The sequence below is a fragment of the Arvicola amphibius genome, chromosome 2 (genome assembly GCF_903992535.2).
Source record: "Arvicola amphibius chromosome 2, mArvAmp1.2, whole genome shotgun sequence".
NCBI lineage: Eukaryota > Metazoa > Chordata > Mammalia > Rodentia > Cricetidae > Arvicola > Arvicola amphibius.
Genome location: NC_052048.2, coordinates 59,502,679 through 59,520,540, shown reverse-complemented (window position 1 = coordinate 59,520,540; position 17,862 = coordinate 59,502,679). Strand labels below are relative to the sequence as shown.

Genomic DNA, 17,862 nt, shown 5'->3' with positions numbered 1-17,862 from the left:
TCTTTTTAAACACAATTAAAAAAATTCCAAACTTCATCTGGAAAAGCAGGCAAGTCAACAATCAATCTGAAGCTTAGGAAAAAATGGAATGTATGCTTGGGGGAGGAGGTTGTATAGGTGAAATGTTGTTCAGGATTTCACTGCGGGATTACTCACACCTCTGCTTTTGCTGGGAGGATAAGCAGGTGCTTTTGCTGGAGACCCAGGTGAGCCTAAACACAAACCATGACTTACAAAATAGTTTGGGTACAGCTGGTACCCCAAATCTGTGCAAAGACATTCTTGCCAACCAGTGATGTACTTTGGGCTGAAAAATTGCCTCTGAAACATGAACTAGTTGGGAATAACATCGGATGAGGAGACTCACATGAAAATGCCCAGAGTCTGGCCCATTTCCACCTCTCTCTCAGTGAAGAACAGCTGCTCTCAGAACACCCAAACCTCATCTCCAGTAGGTCCCAAGGTCCTATTTCTACCTGGATCGTGGGGACATTAAATCTTGACAGCACCACACATATGAGACTTTAAAGAAAGACAGTAAATCTTTTTCTTGTGTTTTGCAGTGCTGGGGATGGGACTCAAGTCCTCACGTGTGCCCAGCAAGCCACACCCCAGCCCTAAAGATTTAATCTTGAGACTAACTATTACAACCCACCCAGCTGGATCACCCAGTTTGGTTCCCTCACATAAACTGTCATTGGGACACTGGACACAAACATAAAGGTTTTCTTCTACACCAGGGAGGGGAAGCAGAATAATAAAAGTGGGATAGGACTGTCAAAAGTAGTGCCCAGAGAGTTGTTCCAAGATAGGAACACTCCATGGCTGTCCAAATACCTTTCACTTTGGGCTCAGAGATTTTTATGACAGTCTTGATAAACCTGAGAGAATGTACATTCAAAAGAAAATAAAAGGCGGGGGGGGGGATGGGGAGTAAAAACTGGAGCCGTGATGGCTCCGAAGATAAGGGCACTCATTGCTCTTGCAGAGGCCCGAGGTTCCATTCCCAGCAATACAACATGGTGGCTCATGGCTGTCTGTAACTCCAGTTTTAGGCGGTCTGATGCCCTCTTCTAGACTTCTCAGGGACTGTAACATGTGAACATATGTGCAGGCAAACACTCACATGTATAGAATAAATATTTTTAAAAAGTAGGGGGATGGCGAGAGTAGACACCCCAAAGGAAAGCAAGCAGGGACACCTGCAAGCAGGGACTCAGGCAGGTGTCTGCACACCAAAGTCACAGTTGACACTTCACTGTAGCCAAGAAGTGGTAGCCATCCAGGGATCCATCAGAAGGTGAGACAATTAGCAAATGCTGTCCAACCAATGGTGGCCTCTCTGCTTTCAGAAGTAAAGCAATGCTAACACATGCTACTGTATGGACACTATGCTAAGAGAAATAAGCCAGCCATAGGGCAGTGTGGCAACCACACAAGCCTGAGGTCTCCAGAACCAAGAGTTCACATAGAGACAGAGCAAGCACCTGTCTGGGGAATTCTGAACCCGGCTAGTAGGGGCGTCTTTGAGGCATTGTGAATGAGCTTCCTGATGGTGAGCTTCAGTCACAAGACACCCACTTCTTTACATGTTAACAAAAGGTAATATTTATGTGATGGGAATTTTCCTTCTATCTCCCAAATGTTCCATAATATGGCTAAATGACTTCAGGGATAGACTATTGCTCAAAATTAATTAGTAATGTTTAAAATAATATCTACAGAATGGGAGACAAGTTTGCAAAATATGTGAAGACCCAGAATACAAAACTGGAATAAAGAATGATCGGGTCAGATGGTGGTGGCACACACCTTTAGTTCCAGCCCTCTGGAGGCAAAGGCAGGTGGATCTCTGTAAGTTCGAGGCCAGTCTGGTCTACAGAGTGAATTCCAGGGCCACCAGGGCTACACAGAGAGACTGGTCTCAAAATAAAGGATGAAACAACTCATCCACCTTCAAGAGGAAACAGAAAGAAGGTGCAGAGATGTCACCCCACAGACAGGCAAGGGCAGCCAAGAAGCAGTTTTACAGGTATTTGGAGATGTCTGTAGCCCCATTAGGGCCACTCCCTGCCCCCTGCCCCTGCACCTTAGTGTTGTCTCCCGAGGGTGTACTTCGATGGGCCATATAGAAACTATTCCCCTGTATGACTGTATGAAGGGACCGGAACTTGAATTCTTATTCCTTGGCCTTGCTGACTGTGTGGAGGTGCCAGAAAGCATGAACAAGACCCAGTGCTCTGCATACAGCAGGCCACTGACTATACTGCTCAATTCTGGAGTTGAAGGTCAAACCCTGGCACATTCTGGAGAAGGTATTTTACCATTGATTCTCGAGTTACATCCCAGACATTCGCCATTCTCTCTCTCTCTCTCCTCTCTCTCTCTCTCTCTCTCTCTCATTTATTGATTGATTGATTGAGTAAAGATCTCACTGAATTGTTCAGGCTGACCTGGAAAGTTTGATCCCCCAGCCTCACAGCCTCCTGAGTGGCTGGGGTTACAGGCATGCACCAGCAGGCACAGTTATGATGGTGGTGTTTCTGTTTGTAAAGGGAGTGCAATACACCTGTCATGATGGTGCAATCCCAGCACCAGGTTGATGGCCAGAAGTTCAGGGCAAGCTGCTACAAATGGCTACAAAGCAAGTTTGAAGCCAGTCTGAGACTTTGACAACCTTTCTCAAAGAAACCGACAAGCCGCCTGTATATACGCTATTATATCTGCAATGTCTATGTCTTTATGTATGAGTCAAAATGTGATTTCTATAAAAAAAGAAAAACATTTGTGTTGGCCTTGAGATGTAGCTCTATGGAAGTGTGCTTATGTACCATGTGGGAAGCTCTGGGTCCAACCTTCTGTTGGGAAACAGTTTGCTCCAAGAATGAAATACTCCATCCTGCAAGGAAGCTCCTTAAACAGGTAAACACATTCAGGATGTCCCTGAAGCTGACCAGATTCACTAGGCCCCTTCCTGCTAGAGTAAGCCATAAAAGCTGAGAGACCCTCTCAAGGGAGCATAGCCAAGCTGCAAGGAAGACTTAGAGACCAGACCAGCTGCCTAGAAGAAACAGAAACCAGCTAACCTGCCTGGAAGAGGTTTAGACCAACAGAGGCACCTAGAAAGGACTCTCCAGGCTGCCTGCAGGCTGTTCAGGGTGCTCCAGGTTCCCAGCTTTGTGAGCTGTTATCTATGTTGGGGTAAACTTTGGTGAGGCAGCTGTCCTTGAGTCATTTTTACTCCCGTAAGTAACCCTTTACCCATATTCCTTTAAGCAACCCCAATAAAATTCACTGGTTCTCCATGTTGGGCTTTGGTGGTATCCATACTTTGTCGTGGACTCCCTGTCTTAGGTGAGCAGACATGTGTGTTGCATCTCGCTGGGAAAAGCTGTCACACAACACTCGCTGGGAAAAGCATCACACACACGCACCACACACACACACACACACACACACACACACACACACGCACGCACGCACGCACCTATAAAAATAGAAAAAATGCCCAGGAAAGATGCACAACCAAGCAGAACAGTGGTTCGCTGAAGAGTGACCGGCATCTGGTCTAGAAGTGCCCTTTTTCTTTATAGACCTGTTAATACTCTGATGTCATTTAAATAACATTTTGTCATTTAAATAACAGAAAATTGTGAGCCTTAGTCCCTCAGCTCTGCCAAATGGACTTCTCTATAACGCTTGAAGCTCCCGTATCGAGGAAAGGAAGATGTACCTGACTTCTTTGGAGGCTCTTGGCTTCCCTGGACAGTGTCACTCAGGATTTGGGAGGTTGGGGTGGGGAGGAATGGACAGACAGACAAGACTTCGCGTCTTTCTCTTCCTTGCTGTACAGCTTTGAACAAGTGACTTAGCCTCTCTGAAATCACACCAGTAAAACAACAGAGACCCTCACAGATCTGCTGTCAGGAGAGGCAGGTGCAGGGCCCTCTGAGAGGCCATGGAGCTAGGAGAGGTCCCCCTAGTGCCAGTCTCGAGGCTCCGGGCCAGCACCTTCCTTCCAGGTACTTTTCCTACAGGACTAAAGCCTGCCTGTGGGATGCAGTGGGATGGTCGTGGGCATTCCATAAGCATGTCTGTATCGTTCCACTCCTGCTCCCCAACTTAGATTGGGTTCATTAAGCTGGGGAAACTGAGGTCAATGGGAAAAGGGGGTGGCTCAATTCTTGGACAGAATGGTATGGTTGTGATGGGATTGCTCCCTGGAGAGGGTGGAGGGTCCTGCCAGCTGCTGGCCTAGCCCATCTGTCCTTCCAGGCCCACGCCCAGGACATACTGGGACTCTCCAGGGGATCCTGGGAAAAATGCTTCTTTCCCCTCATCACTACCTCCCCTCGGTGTGGTGGGCGGTGCTGCTTTGCCCTAAGCGGTGGCTGCACGCTGTGAAGGAGGCTCTATAGGGATGCTGGTCCAGCCCCACCTTCCCAAGATGGAGAACCAGGGGCCTTACACCCCTCCCTCTCCCACTCCAGCCCAGTCCCTTCTCACTCATTCACCCCTACACCTACTCTGCTCCACTCTCACAGGTAAGATCACCCCAGGACCTTTCTTAATCTTTTATTTAAACAATTTCTTCAGATATCCCAAAACATAGATGACATAGTCATTACAGGCCTTTGTATGCCTCATGGCACTTACCAACTTACAACTGTTCGCAATTTTACCTCGTGGTTTCTGCTGCTGGGAGTCTGTGTAGCCAGCCAGGTTTCCAGCCGTTCCCTGCTATCCCAGCAGGCTAGCTCTGAGGGCAATCCCCACCTGGCACTCACTGGAAGCTCCTGCTCCGCTGGAAAAAAAATCTGCGAAGTACTTGCCAGCTCCCTTAAGCTTAGCCCTCCTCACTTCTGCAGCTGTGGGATTCCTGTGGCTTCTTCCAGAGAGATACCTGAGTCACCACCACAGTGAAGTCTCAGATAACCAGCAGTGACCTCAACAATGTCACCCACCCTCTGGTGCTTGGCAGTGGCAGCTGGGAGACTTCAGGCAGCTTAAAGAATCTGACCCCACCTAGCCACCAGGGTTCCCTTTCCTCCCCGGTGGCCAGGGCTTCCTCAGTGTGGGAATCCTGAAGATGGACTTGCATCTTTCCGCATGTTTTCACTTTGACAAATGTGGGCGATCTCTGCTCACCTGCAGAGGATGTGGCCAAAGATTCACATGCATCTCAGAAACTGGAGGCGATGTGTTTTTCCTATGATAATGTTCAGTTTACAAGTGAGGCTCAGAAAAAGATTAACAGTAATAATGAAACACGAATCACACATTAAAACCGCCACTATCACCATCCTCTCTCCAGCCATTATTAAATGGTGTGTGTATCTGAATATAAGCAAGGCCCTGATGGCAGTCAAGTGACTGACAGGTGGGTAGCTCATACACTGTGGACACACCGGATGAAGGATGCTTTACATTCTGCATAGAATGGGCGCAGGGGCTGATATCAAACTACGCAAATGGTGCATAGTTTAAATCCTGTGGATTGTTTATTTCTGGAATTTTCCATTTAATATTTTCCAAACAAAACATCAGGTAAGGGGGAGGGTTGTGATTGCAACATCACATACTAAAAAAACTTTTTTGCTTTCTATCACATTTGAGATATTTATTCACATTAATATATAAAGTTCTGGTTCATTCATTTTTATTGCGATATAATAGTTTGCAGTATAAAGTTCATGTGATATGTTTGCTCATTTTCCTTAAGATGCTTAAGTGAGTGGGTTGGAGAGAGGGTACAGTGGTTAAGAGCACTGGCTGCTCATGCAGAGGACCCACATTTGATTTCCAGCACCTACGTGGTGGTTCAAACCATCTGTAATTCCAGTTCTAGGGAATCTGATAGGCTTTTCTGGCCTCCACAGGCATTATACACGTAGACATACACGCAGGCAAAATAGCCCATACACATACATAACATCAATTAATCAATTCTTAGAAAGGGCTTACGTGATCCGTTCTACTCACTGCTCTATACCGGGCACAAAGAGTGCCAATGTCTCCATGCCCCATGCCAATGTTCCTCTGGGGTAAAAGTCTAGAGGTTTACTGAGACAAGGTTGAGTCTGTAAGTTTAAGATTTGTACATTCAAGAATTTCCCACCTGGTTGTTTTGTTTCATAATAACCAGCAGGGAACGGTGACACCCGATGTCCCCGTTCCACTGTCACTTGGTAATGTTCCGATGTTACATATTTGCTACTTGGTGGATATCACACTCAATACCATTGTTGCAGAGAATCCTCCCACCAAGTGATGCATCCTACTCCTGCTCCAGTTGTTTCCAAGGCCTCCCATCTCAGTACACTCTCCAAGCCTGGATCTGGCCCTGAGCCCTGCTCTGTCTCCCCAGGCACGTGTTCTGGCCCCTCTGCTGGATCTACTCACACTCCAGTCTTTGCTTCACTAAGAGACAAGCTGCCCCAGGTCCCGTGTGTGGTTAAACTGTCCACAGTGAAGACACTTTGTACCTGACACAGACAGACAGTGTAGAACTGTGTTTAACAGCCCCTGACATTGGGGTCGGTCACCGTGTGGCCACCTGGAACAGGGATGCCAGCAGCAGCCCTCCCCAGTTACTGTCAAACATCCCTGGGAGAAGAGCTATCCCTGTTTTATAGGTGAAATGAGGAAACTGAGTCATAGCAGTTAAGTGACTTCCCCAAGAACACACAGCTATGAAGTGACAGAGCTGGGATTCGAACCCAGGTCATCTGGCTTGGCAGTCCACACCCTATCCCTCAGTCTCTCTGCCCAGCCTTCCGTCTATTCCTGTAGCTGCCTTCCATCCAGTCTCATCACTCACCTGTCACTGTCAATCCTGCAGCCCATCCATCCACTCCTGTCACCCATCCATCCTGAAGGAAATGGAGTTGGCCACCACCTCAGGCCCTGAGAGAAGAGGAGGCCCCACAGCTGCCCATCTGCTGGGGTGGACGGGTGGGTGGGCTGCCCCCCCCCCCCCCCCCCCCCGGGCAGGGTGCAGAGGCTGGAGGGAATTAGGCAAGTTCCTGCCAGGACCATCTAATTAGGAATTCTGGCGATAAGCAGATAGCATCGGGGTGATTAGAATCCTTTTAAAAAGCCACTCCATTAATTAGAGAGACAGAGGGGCCTCTGGCTGCTTTATCAGCCTCCATCAGCTTGCCTGGGGAGGGCTTTCCGGGGCTGCTGTGTGACCTTAGGTGTGCCCTGCCCTCTCTGGGCCTGCTTCTGTACTGAGCTGGGCTCTGCTTAGATCCCCGAATCACAGGAGGTCCTTTCTCTTCCCACAGTCCTTTCTGATAGGACCTGAGGCATTAGACACTGCCCTGCCCCCAGAGGGGGAGGCGGGGAGATCTCACCATCCCACGTGGATGAGGACAGAAATGTACATAACGGAAGTGACCTAACACCGGTGTAGGTCAGGAGCATGGGGCTGGCTAACGTTCCTACCCATTCACCATATTCTGCCCTCACATGCCATACCCCTCCACTTGGACCCCCAAGCACAGCAGGCTTTCGGTACCTCACAGTAGATAGTTTTCAGAACTCTGTTGAAGAGGAATTCACCTCGGGATGCTGCCACCAAGTGGCTGTCCAGTTCTATATCTTCTTTCATGGCCCACCTAGGGGGTCTCCATTGTCAAGGTTCCTTGGGCACAGAGAGGCCCCAAATATGCTGAAGCCCTAAGTCACTGCAAGTGTCCTCTATCCTGAGCCTCAGCAGTGCTGGGGCTTCCATGTTGTCTCATTTGGAGGAGGAGGGCAAGGGGGCTGACCCAGTTAGGAGAAGCTGGAGGTTCTTCCTGGGAGATGGATAGGGACAGTACCAGATATGCCAGCAAGACAGGAAAGCTTGGCTGGGACCAGAGGGGATGACTGGATTTCAGGACACATCATCACCCCCAAATCCCTTGAATTCAACACTGTAAGCACACCACGGCCCTGATGACATCATTATAAGAGCCTCAGGAACACCAACAACCTACCTGGGTATCAGCATCACCGTAAACACTTGTCATGCCCTTCTTCTCAGTTACAGTGGGCATCAGTGACATCCTTTGATGCTGTCATGCACCTCTATGGCCACCACTGTCTCTTCCTCCATCAGTGTCACTGTTGCCATGACTACCCTCTGACATCATCGCCATCTCCATCCTCATCACCATCACTGCCTTCCCCATGTTCGCCACCGTCCCCATCACCATTGCGCTGCCTCTACCATTTCAGCCAAGATTCACCACCATCACCTCACCTCCTCCGTCATCACCGTAATCAGCACCATTCCTTTCTCCATTACCCCCACTGCTACCACCCCCATCGTCACATTTCCCATCGCCGCCATCATCACTGCCACTGCCGTTGCCATCGCCACCACCAGCATCACCTCCTTCGTGATCATCTTCACCACCACCTCTACGATTACGACCGCCACTCCCTCCTCCATCACACCATGGCCATCCTTTACCGTCACCTTCATCCACCACCTCCTCCATCACCACGACACCACCTCCCACATCACTTTCTCCTTACTGTCACCCGTCATCCTCTGTGCTACCTAGGGCTCGGTACTGGGTCGCTTCCTCCTCCCCTTCTCTCCAGCATTGCCTTGGACTTGCATGGTCATCCAGGAGGAGGGCCTTTCCCACCCAGCAGACACCAGCCTTCACCAGGAGGTGGGTGAGGCCTGTCCATCACACGCCAACAGAGGACTGCAGCGAATCCTGGTGCCTGGCATCCCCGGGCCCTCTGCCACATACTTGGCAATATCAGGTCAGAACAGCGTCTCTTCAGGGGCCCCACAGAGCAGCCCCAGCAGCCCCGACAGGGTGGGCAGGTAAGGAAAGCACCTAGTGAGTGTGACGCTGCACCTTAGCAAGCTGAGCCACACATGGCTCCACTCCTTGTCACCTTCATAGGAGGGTCACAGTCACCACCACCATCCTCTGTCAGTGTTAGCGGCTCCATCACTACCTCCTGCGCCTCCCACCATCTCCATCACTAACATGGCTATTCCCATCACTACCATGATGGAGGGGTGTGGCCGCCTTTGCCTGAAGCCACCAGCAGCAGCCTGGTTTAGTGAGTGAGGACTGGTGTGGAGCACGGAGCCCATCCTGCTCTTACTGAGATGAATGTGCGTAACGGTGACAGTTACCTGAAGTGTCTCCAGAATCTGCTGTCCTTCCTGACCTGTGGGTCGCAAGAGAGCTGTTAGGTCCCCCGCAAGGAGTTGGCAACTGAGAGCCCAGGAGCCCTGGAAGATGAAAGAATGAGTCAGGATAATGGAGATGAAGGCTTAAAGGTGCAGAGAAAGAAGGGAGGAGGAGGAGGGAGGAAGGAGGCAAAGGAAGAATGGCATCATAGAGGTCTTAGAAGCCCAGTCTCTTATTGACTCTTGTTGAGTCTGCTGCTTTCGTCTGCTGCACAGGATGAGGATGGGAGCAGGGAGAAGTCAACGCTGCTACTGCAAACAGGATCTGGTAGCAGCGCAAGCCAAGGGCCACAAACCTGGAGACTTTCCAGGCTGCTGTGACCCCTGTGACCCCTGAGACTCCATTAGCATCCTGCTGTGCACCTCGGTCTGTCCCCTCCTTAACACCACCTACTCCAGAGATGTTCTCCAGGTCTAGGGTGATCTTGTTTCTACATTTTTCTTCCATGTATGGGACTACATTCGGTTTCCAGGGATCGGGGTGGCTTGTCATTGGGGGCTCCTGCCCTGTCTTTCTTCACCGTACTTTGTATTAATCACCTTCTTATTTTCTGTTTTTTTGTGACAGGATTTCTCTGTAGTTTTGGAGCCTGTCCTGGAACTAGCTCTGTAGACCAGGCTGGGCTCAAACTCACAGAGATCCACCTGTCTCTGCCTCCCAAGTGCTGGGATTCAAGGCAAGCGCCACCACTGCCCAGCTATTAATCACCTTTTATACCTGACTTAAACAGCATGGACCTTCTCCTTGCTGGCTACCATGGCTCAGATGGCCCTAGTTCCAGTTTCCTTCTCACTCACAGGCTTGCTGTGTGACCCTGAGCTGTTGCCATGTCTCTGAGCCTCATACATTAAACAAATCTTTGCTGATCGCGCACTGTGGGCTGGATCTGTCCCAGCTGCTTACGAACGTGCCTGCCTTCCTGATGTCTGTGAGAATCTAGAAATAACAGGCCACAAATGTGATAGATGACTGCCCCTATCTAACCCAAGGGGCTTGGGGCCTCTTCAGCCCTTCACATCAACACAGGGTCGGCTCAGAGGACAGACCCCAGGAAGTCCTTGCTCCTCTCATTGACCACTGCCACCTAACTTTGGTGTGACTGACCCAGCCCCACAGCTGATCCTGCCTTTCCTCATTGGCTCCCAGGAATCCCAGTAAACCCCCTCCACATAGCCAAGCTCACAGTCCAGGTCTTCCGCAGAGCTCAGCCTCCCCCACAGCCCTATGATGAGGAGAACTTGGCTGAGGGGGTGGGGGAACTTGCTACTCAGTGCTTACGTCACAAAGGGCCCCCGGCCCCAGCTTGGAAGGGGCCACCTGGGCCTAGCCCAGAGCGGCACTGTCCCTACCCCCCACCCCCACCCCTCTCAGTGGAGGCTCCACCTGTCCCTGAGAAGTGGGAGGATGGAAAGTTAAACTCTCGCCACCCAGAGCCAGCAGATTCCAGCAAGTCCCCCACCCAAGGGAGGACCCCAACCACTTGCCCCAGCCCTCCTCAGCCCTCCTCATCCGATCGGGTCCCCTCCACCCTTGCCATGGCCAACTACTATGAAGTGTTAGGGGTAAAGTCCAGTGCCTCCCCTGAGGACATCAAGAAGGCATATCGGAAGCTGGCTCTGCGTTGGCACCCCGACAAGAACCCCGACAACAAGGAGGAGGCTGAGAAGAAGTTCAAGCAGGTGTCTGAGGCCTATGAGGTCTTGTCGGACTCTAAGAAGCGCTCTGTGTATGACCGGGCAGGCTGTGACAGCTGGAGGGCTGGTGGCGGTGGCAATGTCCCTCACGGCAGTCCCTTTGGCGCTGGATATCCCTTCCGCAATCCCGAGGATATCTTCCGCGAGTTCTTTGGGGGAATGGATCCATTCTCCTTTGATTTCTGGGACACCCCATTCAGTGACCGTGGCCGGCCCCATGGTTTTCGTGGGGCCTTCTCTTCGGGCTTCGGTGAGTTCCCGGCATTCATGGAGGCCTTCTCGTCCTTCGATACCCTGGGCCGTGGTGGGGGCAGCCGTGCCACCTTCTCGTCCACTTCCATCGGTGGCTCCAGTTCAGGCAACTCAGGGTTCAAGTCAGTGATGTCATCCACGGAGATCGTGAATGGCCGCAAGGTGACCACCAAGCGCATTGTCGAGAACGGCCAGGAACGAGTGGAGGTGGAAGAGGACGGAAAGCTCCGCTCAGTAACCATCAATGGCAAGGAGAAGCTCATGCGGGTGGACAGCAAGTGAGAGCCACGCAGCCTGGCCCTGGGCTAGTCACCATCACAAGGGACAACAGTAGTCGCAAGCTAGTGGTTAATAAATGTTCCAAGTAAGCTCATGTGGATCCTCAGCGATGGGGGTGTGTCACTGTAGGCCCACGGTGTGGCTGCCCCAACTCCACAGACATGCTCAGGAGCTGTGGCCTCCATGCCCAGCTGATTCCCACAGCAAGCCTAGAACCAGGTCTTTAGGTGGTGGTTAATCTCCGTCCTCTGCCCATCCTTCTCTGCCCTTTCCATGTTCCTCCTCCAGGATGACTGCCATCCTCATTGGCTCTCCTGCCCAGCTCCCATGTTTCCTCACCTGCTGATGGAGTAGCAGCCACCCTTCCTTTCCTACACAGCTTTCAACCTTCCCACCCTTTTCTGTTCTGATCAGAAAGTCCTCCGGCCTCGTCCCCACCATGGAGCCCTTGTGGTCTAACCTCAACTACATCCCCAGCCTCAGCACCCCCATCCTCTCCCTATGACCTCCCATCATGATTCTCTCTGCGTGATGCATCCAGGGCCCTTGAATGGCAGCAGGTGAGCTCCCTGTTCCCACCATGAGTATGCTCTTGTTTGGTCCCGGGAACCATTGGGTTGTCTGGGAGCAGCAATGTCACAAGCTGAGAGGGGCAGGGGGAGTTGGGTCAGGTCTCCTGGGAGGACCTTCTGAGGTGCTGACAGCTCAAGGAGAGCATTCTGGGTGGTGGGACCAGCACATGAAAAGGGTCTGGGGCAGGACCAGGTGACCCTGTTGGACCAACAAGAAGAGACAAATGCAAGTCACTTTTTGGAACACCCCCAATTTTCACATACCAGGGTTCTCGGCTCCATATTATGGAAGAGGGGACTGAGGTAAAGGGAAGGTTACATGACTGGCAGGCAGCTGAGCCAGCATTCCATCCTGGGTACTGGAACGAAGGGACCAGCCTTCAAACAATGTCCATGATGGCTATTCCTGCAGTGAGCACAGGAGCAGGTGTGGCCGGGGGCCCTGACAACTCCAGGGTTCACACTGGCTAGTGACAGAGTATAGCTCTCGGGTAAGGGGCAGATCCTGTGGTCGCTGAGTGGATTGATGGGATGAGCAGATGCTGCTCTTACATAAACTCCAGTTTCGGAGGGGGCCCAGCCTGTGGTGTGGAGAGGACGGAGGTGAGATACAAAGTTCTAGGGCAAAGCAGGTCAGAGGGATGGTGGCAGGAGGACAGGAGGCCTTGAGGGAGCCTGGCTGACTCAGGGAACCAGGGAAGAACTTGTCCCCATTTCCCCACGTGACACTAGGAAGAGGACCACTGGGGGAGGGGTGCAGGCCGCTGAGAGATGGGCCTAGGAATCTTCTTCCTGTTCTAGGAAGTTAGGTATCACCCCAAGCTTGCCAGGGCCAGCCAAGCACTGCAAGTGTGATGGCCAGAAGCTGTTGACCCTGAGGCCTGGCCTGGGCCCCAGTTCCCTGGAATATGCCTCAGGGGGTCTTCAGCCAGCCGGCAGCTGGAGGCAGCTAACCACGTTACTGGTCAGGGCAAAGGAGCTGGGGTACACAGAAGGCAGAGCCTGAGCTCCCAGCCCTGCTTGGGGACGGACTTTATCAAAGTCCCCATGGCACTCACCACCCGACCTCTGCCCCTGTTGACCTGCTAATGTCCCTGACCACTGACCAGCTAGGGCTGCCTCAAGTGGGCCCTGCTTAGGTCAGACAGCTGCTGGGCAAATCCAATTAGAGCCGAGCAGCCCCAAACAGTCACACACTCTAGTTAGGTGCCCAGAGGAAGTCTGGGAGCTTGCCAGACTCGGGGATTCCAATATCCCAAGAACCCTGGTGCCAGGGACCACCGGCTGCCCCCTTCCTGAGTCTCCTCTTGTGTCCTCTCTCCCTCCAGCACAGATAAGATGTGACATTCCCAACCCTCTCCCAGGGCTGCCTCACGTCCTCAACCCACAGTCCCAGCAACAACATTTTTGCTCATTTTGCAAATGAAAGTTCTGAGACCCTGCAGGCTGTGGGATCTGCTCTCCCACAGGGTAGAGGGAAGCTCCAGGGAAGAGATCAGAATCTTAAACTGGCTCGGGCCCCTTCATTCTCCCCATGATATTGCTCGGCATCACAACGTCCTCTCTGCTGGGACACACTTCCTGAGAGCCATGGCCAGTGTCCATTCTGTTTCTTCCATGGGAATACCATCTCAAGGTGTAGCAAAGTGGGAAGTAAGGCCTGCTAGTTTCTTTGTGGCTCACTAAATTCCTCCCAAAAAGCCCACTCTCTGTCTTCTCCTGGGTATCATCAACAAGCCTCCCTGGGCAGGGCATCCTGCCCAATATAAATATATCCTGGAGCCCTGCTGAGTCTACAGTGGGGACTGGCTGCCCATGCCCCACCTGTGTCTTACCTTTCAGGGGCTCACGTGGAGACCTGCCAACCACAGATCCTGCCGGCCCCGCCCTGTGGTACATCAGGGGCTGGGGACGGTGGATAACTTTACCCTGTTGTCCCCAGCTGCTTCCCATTCTTCCTATCCACCTGGACATCCCATCCTTTCCTGTCTCTATCTGTTTATTCTCACCCCATAGCCAGAGGAGTTTGTAAAGTCCTAAAAGCAAAAATCAGGAGCATTTTGAGATGCCCCCTGGTACTGGCCATCATCCCTCACCATCCCTGGGAGGCCACAAGTCACCTGCCCCATAGACTCCAGCTTCCCCTTTGCTCTGCTCCAGCCTTGCCAGCATCGTCACTGCCTGCACCAGCACACTCCTGCCTCAGGGCACTTGCACAGGCTGCACCCTGTGGCCCAGCCTCCTTCCTCCTCAGGTCCCTTGTAGCCCTGCCTCAACCCTCTGCCCTCTCTCCTTCCCAGCTTCTGTACAGTGTATCCTGTTTGGACTCTTGACTCCAATTCATCCATCCAGCTTTCCCAGTCTCAAAGGCCCTTTCAGGCTCTCTCTGCTCTCCACTCCCAAACTGCTGCATCCTGCAGGGCCCTAATTGTCCAAAAGGGCCTGACCGTGCTGGGGAGAACACAAACACCGCTGCGGTACATGTAGAACATGTTACCTGCAGGATAGCGTGGCCTCGACAGTAAGGCCCATGAGAGCAATCTACAGCCTCTGCTCTGGGGAGCTCTCTCTGTGCCCAAGGACTGATTAGGGAGGCTTTCAGAGGGGCTAAGGGTCCATGTGGGCTGAAGGGCATCAGGCCTGCCCATTGTTCCCAAGCTTTCCACTGACCTAAGCCATAAATATGATCAGCCTGTTTTATAGATGGAGAGACTGAGGTTCCTAAGGCAAGAGACCAGGCCAATGTCACCTAACCACACTGCCAGCTAGTCTGCCCCCTGGTCCCCTCCTCTCTGAGCAGGCGGGGTGGGTGGGGCACAGGCAGCCTCCCCTCCCTCTGGCCCTTGATGTTATCACAGCTGATTTAATTTCAAAGACGGATTGAGCCATGGTGGGAGGGAGAGCCACTATCACAGGGCCATCTGCCCTGTTGTCATGGGGATGGGCTCCCTGGATTGTGCGGGACCCAGATAAGGGAGTGGGCTGAGGGGGGTGTGGGTGGTGGGACTGCAGAATGACTGAGATCAGAGAAAGTCAGAGAGGAGAGGGAGAAGGAAAGAGGCATAGGGACCCTGCAGAACGGAGGGGTTGAACAGGATTCAAGCAAGGCCAATGGTTGCCACACAGGTGACTGTGGACCAGCATGCTCCTTCACCCGCATCCAGGCCCCACAGGAAGCCAGCCTGCCATGGACCCAAAGGTGCTCCTGCTGGTCCTGAACTCCTCTCTGTCCCTGGGGCAGGGTGAGAGGCAGTGTCACCCCCCCCCGCCCCCCAGTCAGCCTGTGTGCTGTACAGGTTGACACACCCCTGGCAGCTCAGCTCAGCCAGGAGACCAGATGCTTCCCTCCAGAAGTTTCTACTGCACCATCAACCATTGCCACAGTGATAGGGACTGTACCTTGCCAGCGGTGGGGCGGTGGAGCAGTGGGGTGGTGGGGCGGTGCGGAGTGCCGTGTGGTGTGTTCCCTGTGTCTGCCGGCCACCACCATTCAACCTCAAGCATCTCTCACACCCACCCTGCAGGGCAGGACTGTCAGGCAGTTCCCAGAATTCAAGCAGCCATAGCCTTCACCTCTTAGGGCAGTGCAAGGGGAGGTGGTAGAAGGAGGACCGAAGTCTTGCCTTCGCTCTGCCCTCCAAGAGAAGATCTAGAACATTCCACTATAATATATGCCTTTTCCTCATGTGAGCTGGACCAGGGCAGTTCCGTCTCAGCAATTCCAGGGCATCCTTTCCTCTCTCCGTGACAGCCTCCAGCTCACATGGGGCCACCTCTTTCTCCCCGCCCTGTTATCTTAATTGTGGAAAAGTCCATGCAGCGTAAAATTCACCACTTCAACCACTTTTCAAGGTGCAGGTTAGTGGCTTGAAACCCAGCAAGGATCCTGTTGCTGTTTCCATCACCCACCTCCAGAAGCTGCTCCATCCTCTGAAACTGATACTGTCTCCACTAGACACCAATCTGTCCCCTCCCCGACTCCTGGCACCCAACATCCCACATCCTGTCTGGACTTGGATCTGGCGGCTGGGTGGAAACCATGCCCATTGTTTAGTTACCAGGAGGGTCGGCCTCGCCCTCTCTCCTTTCCAATCATGGCCCATAGAGGATCATGAGTTTCAGTGTCCAGGGAATACTGACTCCTCCCCAGGCTGGGCAGAGTTGGAACCGGTCTCCATTAATGGCGGGGTGGTGTCACAGCCCCTCCCGTGTTTGGTGGTTCCTGAAGCTAAAGCCATGTCCCAGCGCATACCCCTGGCAACATCAAAGCGTACAAAAGAGCGTAAACTAGGCCAGCCACAGCGTGCACCCCTAAACTACAACAACCGCAGTGTGCACCCCCACACACTGTGCACCAGAGCTGCGCTGAGCACAGCTGGCTAATGGATGCAAGACTCATGCACATCTGTAGCTTTTCTTTTACCAAACATTTTGTTTTTTGGTTAAAAAAAAATCTTTTGAGATAACATCTTGCTATGTTGCCCGTGCTGTCCTGAGCTCCTGGCTCAAGTGATGTCCCAGCCTCAGTCAGCCTCCCAAGTGGCTGGGATGATAATGACAACCATGAGATAGCCCTGGTCTGAAGGGGGCTGGATCCCCAGCTTCAGAGACTGTGGGACCAGGCCTGACTGTTTGCCTTCCATTGCTTCTGGACAAAAATGACAAACTTAGTGCTTATAGCAAAGCAAGTTTATCCTGTCTCTGTCCACAGTGGAGTTGTCAGCCTGGCTCTCCTGGGGTCTAAGGGTCTGTCCTAGCCTCTTTCCATTTCGAAGCTGGCAGCCAGCATCCTTGGGTCTCTGTGACTCTTGTCCCTCTCTGTCTCCCTCTCACAAGGCCCTGGGGATGACACCTGGGTCACCCAAAGCCATCTCCCAACCTGAGTCCTTAATTCAGTCTCCTCTTAAGAGTTTCTTCATCCTGTGGCGGACCAGGACAGGGATATCTTTGTGAAGAACATTATTCACCTCCTCTCCTCACAGGACCACACAGAAGGGCTGGTGGGGTGACTGGTTCATCACCAACTTCTCCAATGGTTCTAAGCCCAGGGGACCCATTTTCCAGGCGACACAGAGAGGACACTGAGTATCTGGCCTGGGGCAGGACCTGGGCAAGTGCAGGTCCCCTGAGTGAATCTAAGGGTAGGAGGGTGGGTCCTGTCTGGGGTGTGGGGCATAGGAGAGGCCAGAGGGTGGTTGGCTGGGAGCAGGGATGGAGGGAGGTCCCATGTCGTGTGGGTTTGGTAGAATCACTCAGGCAGGAGGATGACAACGATCAGGATGAAGCCAGAAGCCCATACAGCCCTTGACGGGGTCTTTGTCTTCCTACTGAAGACCACAGGCTTGTCCCTTCCCCTGTGGTCTCTGTTCCTATACTTCTGTTTGTACTCTCTCCCCTGACTCTGGGAACACTCCAATGGTCACTCTCAAAGGCCTTGTTCCTTGTCTCAGGGCCTTGGTCATAGCAGTAAACTCTCCTATGGGTATACTATATGATAGTGAAGACCACCCATCCCAGGAAAGTGTCTTCTGTAGGCCTAGACAGTCAGGTGGGGATGTGGCTGCCCCTGGGGTCCCACCCATCTGCCACAGATTCCACCTCAGTATCTGCATCTTGGCCTGAGACCACTCACGTTCAGAGTAGCCTAAGGCCCCTCTCTAAGTAGCTCCCCTGACTGAGCCTGCCTCCTGTGTTTCAGGCCCTGGTTCCCCTTGGCTTGTCCCTGGGACAGGTTCCGCTCCACGAGCTCTGTAGTATGGGCTCTGGGCAGCACTGGCCGGGGCCACCTGCCCGACGACCACACTGTGCTGTTACACCCCAAAGCAGGAACCTGGCACCAGCAGCCTCTCAAGC

At 52.5% G+C, this 17,862-nt stretch overlaps 1 protein-coding gene across 1 annotated transcript; it reads left to right on the top strand.

The window, feature by feature from the left end:
* Positions 1 to 10,747: 10,747 nt before the first annotated feature.
* On the top strand, positions 10,748 to 11,440 carry Dnajb8 (DnaJ heat shock protein family (Hsp40) member B8). The gene has a single exon (XM_038320594.1). It carries the CDS (start codon positions 10,748 to 10,750, stop codon positions 11,438 to 11,440), a length of 693 nt encoding a protein of 230 aa, XP_038176522.1.
* The last annotated feature ends 6,422 nt before the right edge of the window (positions 11,441 to 17,862 follow it).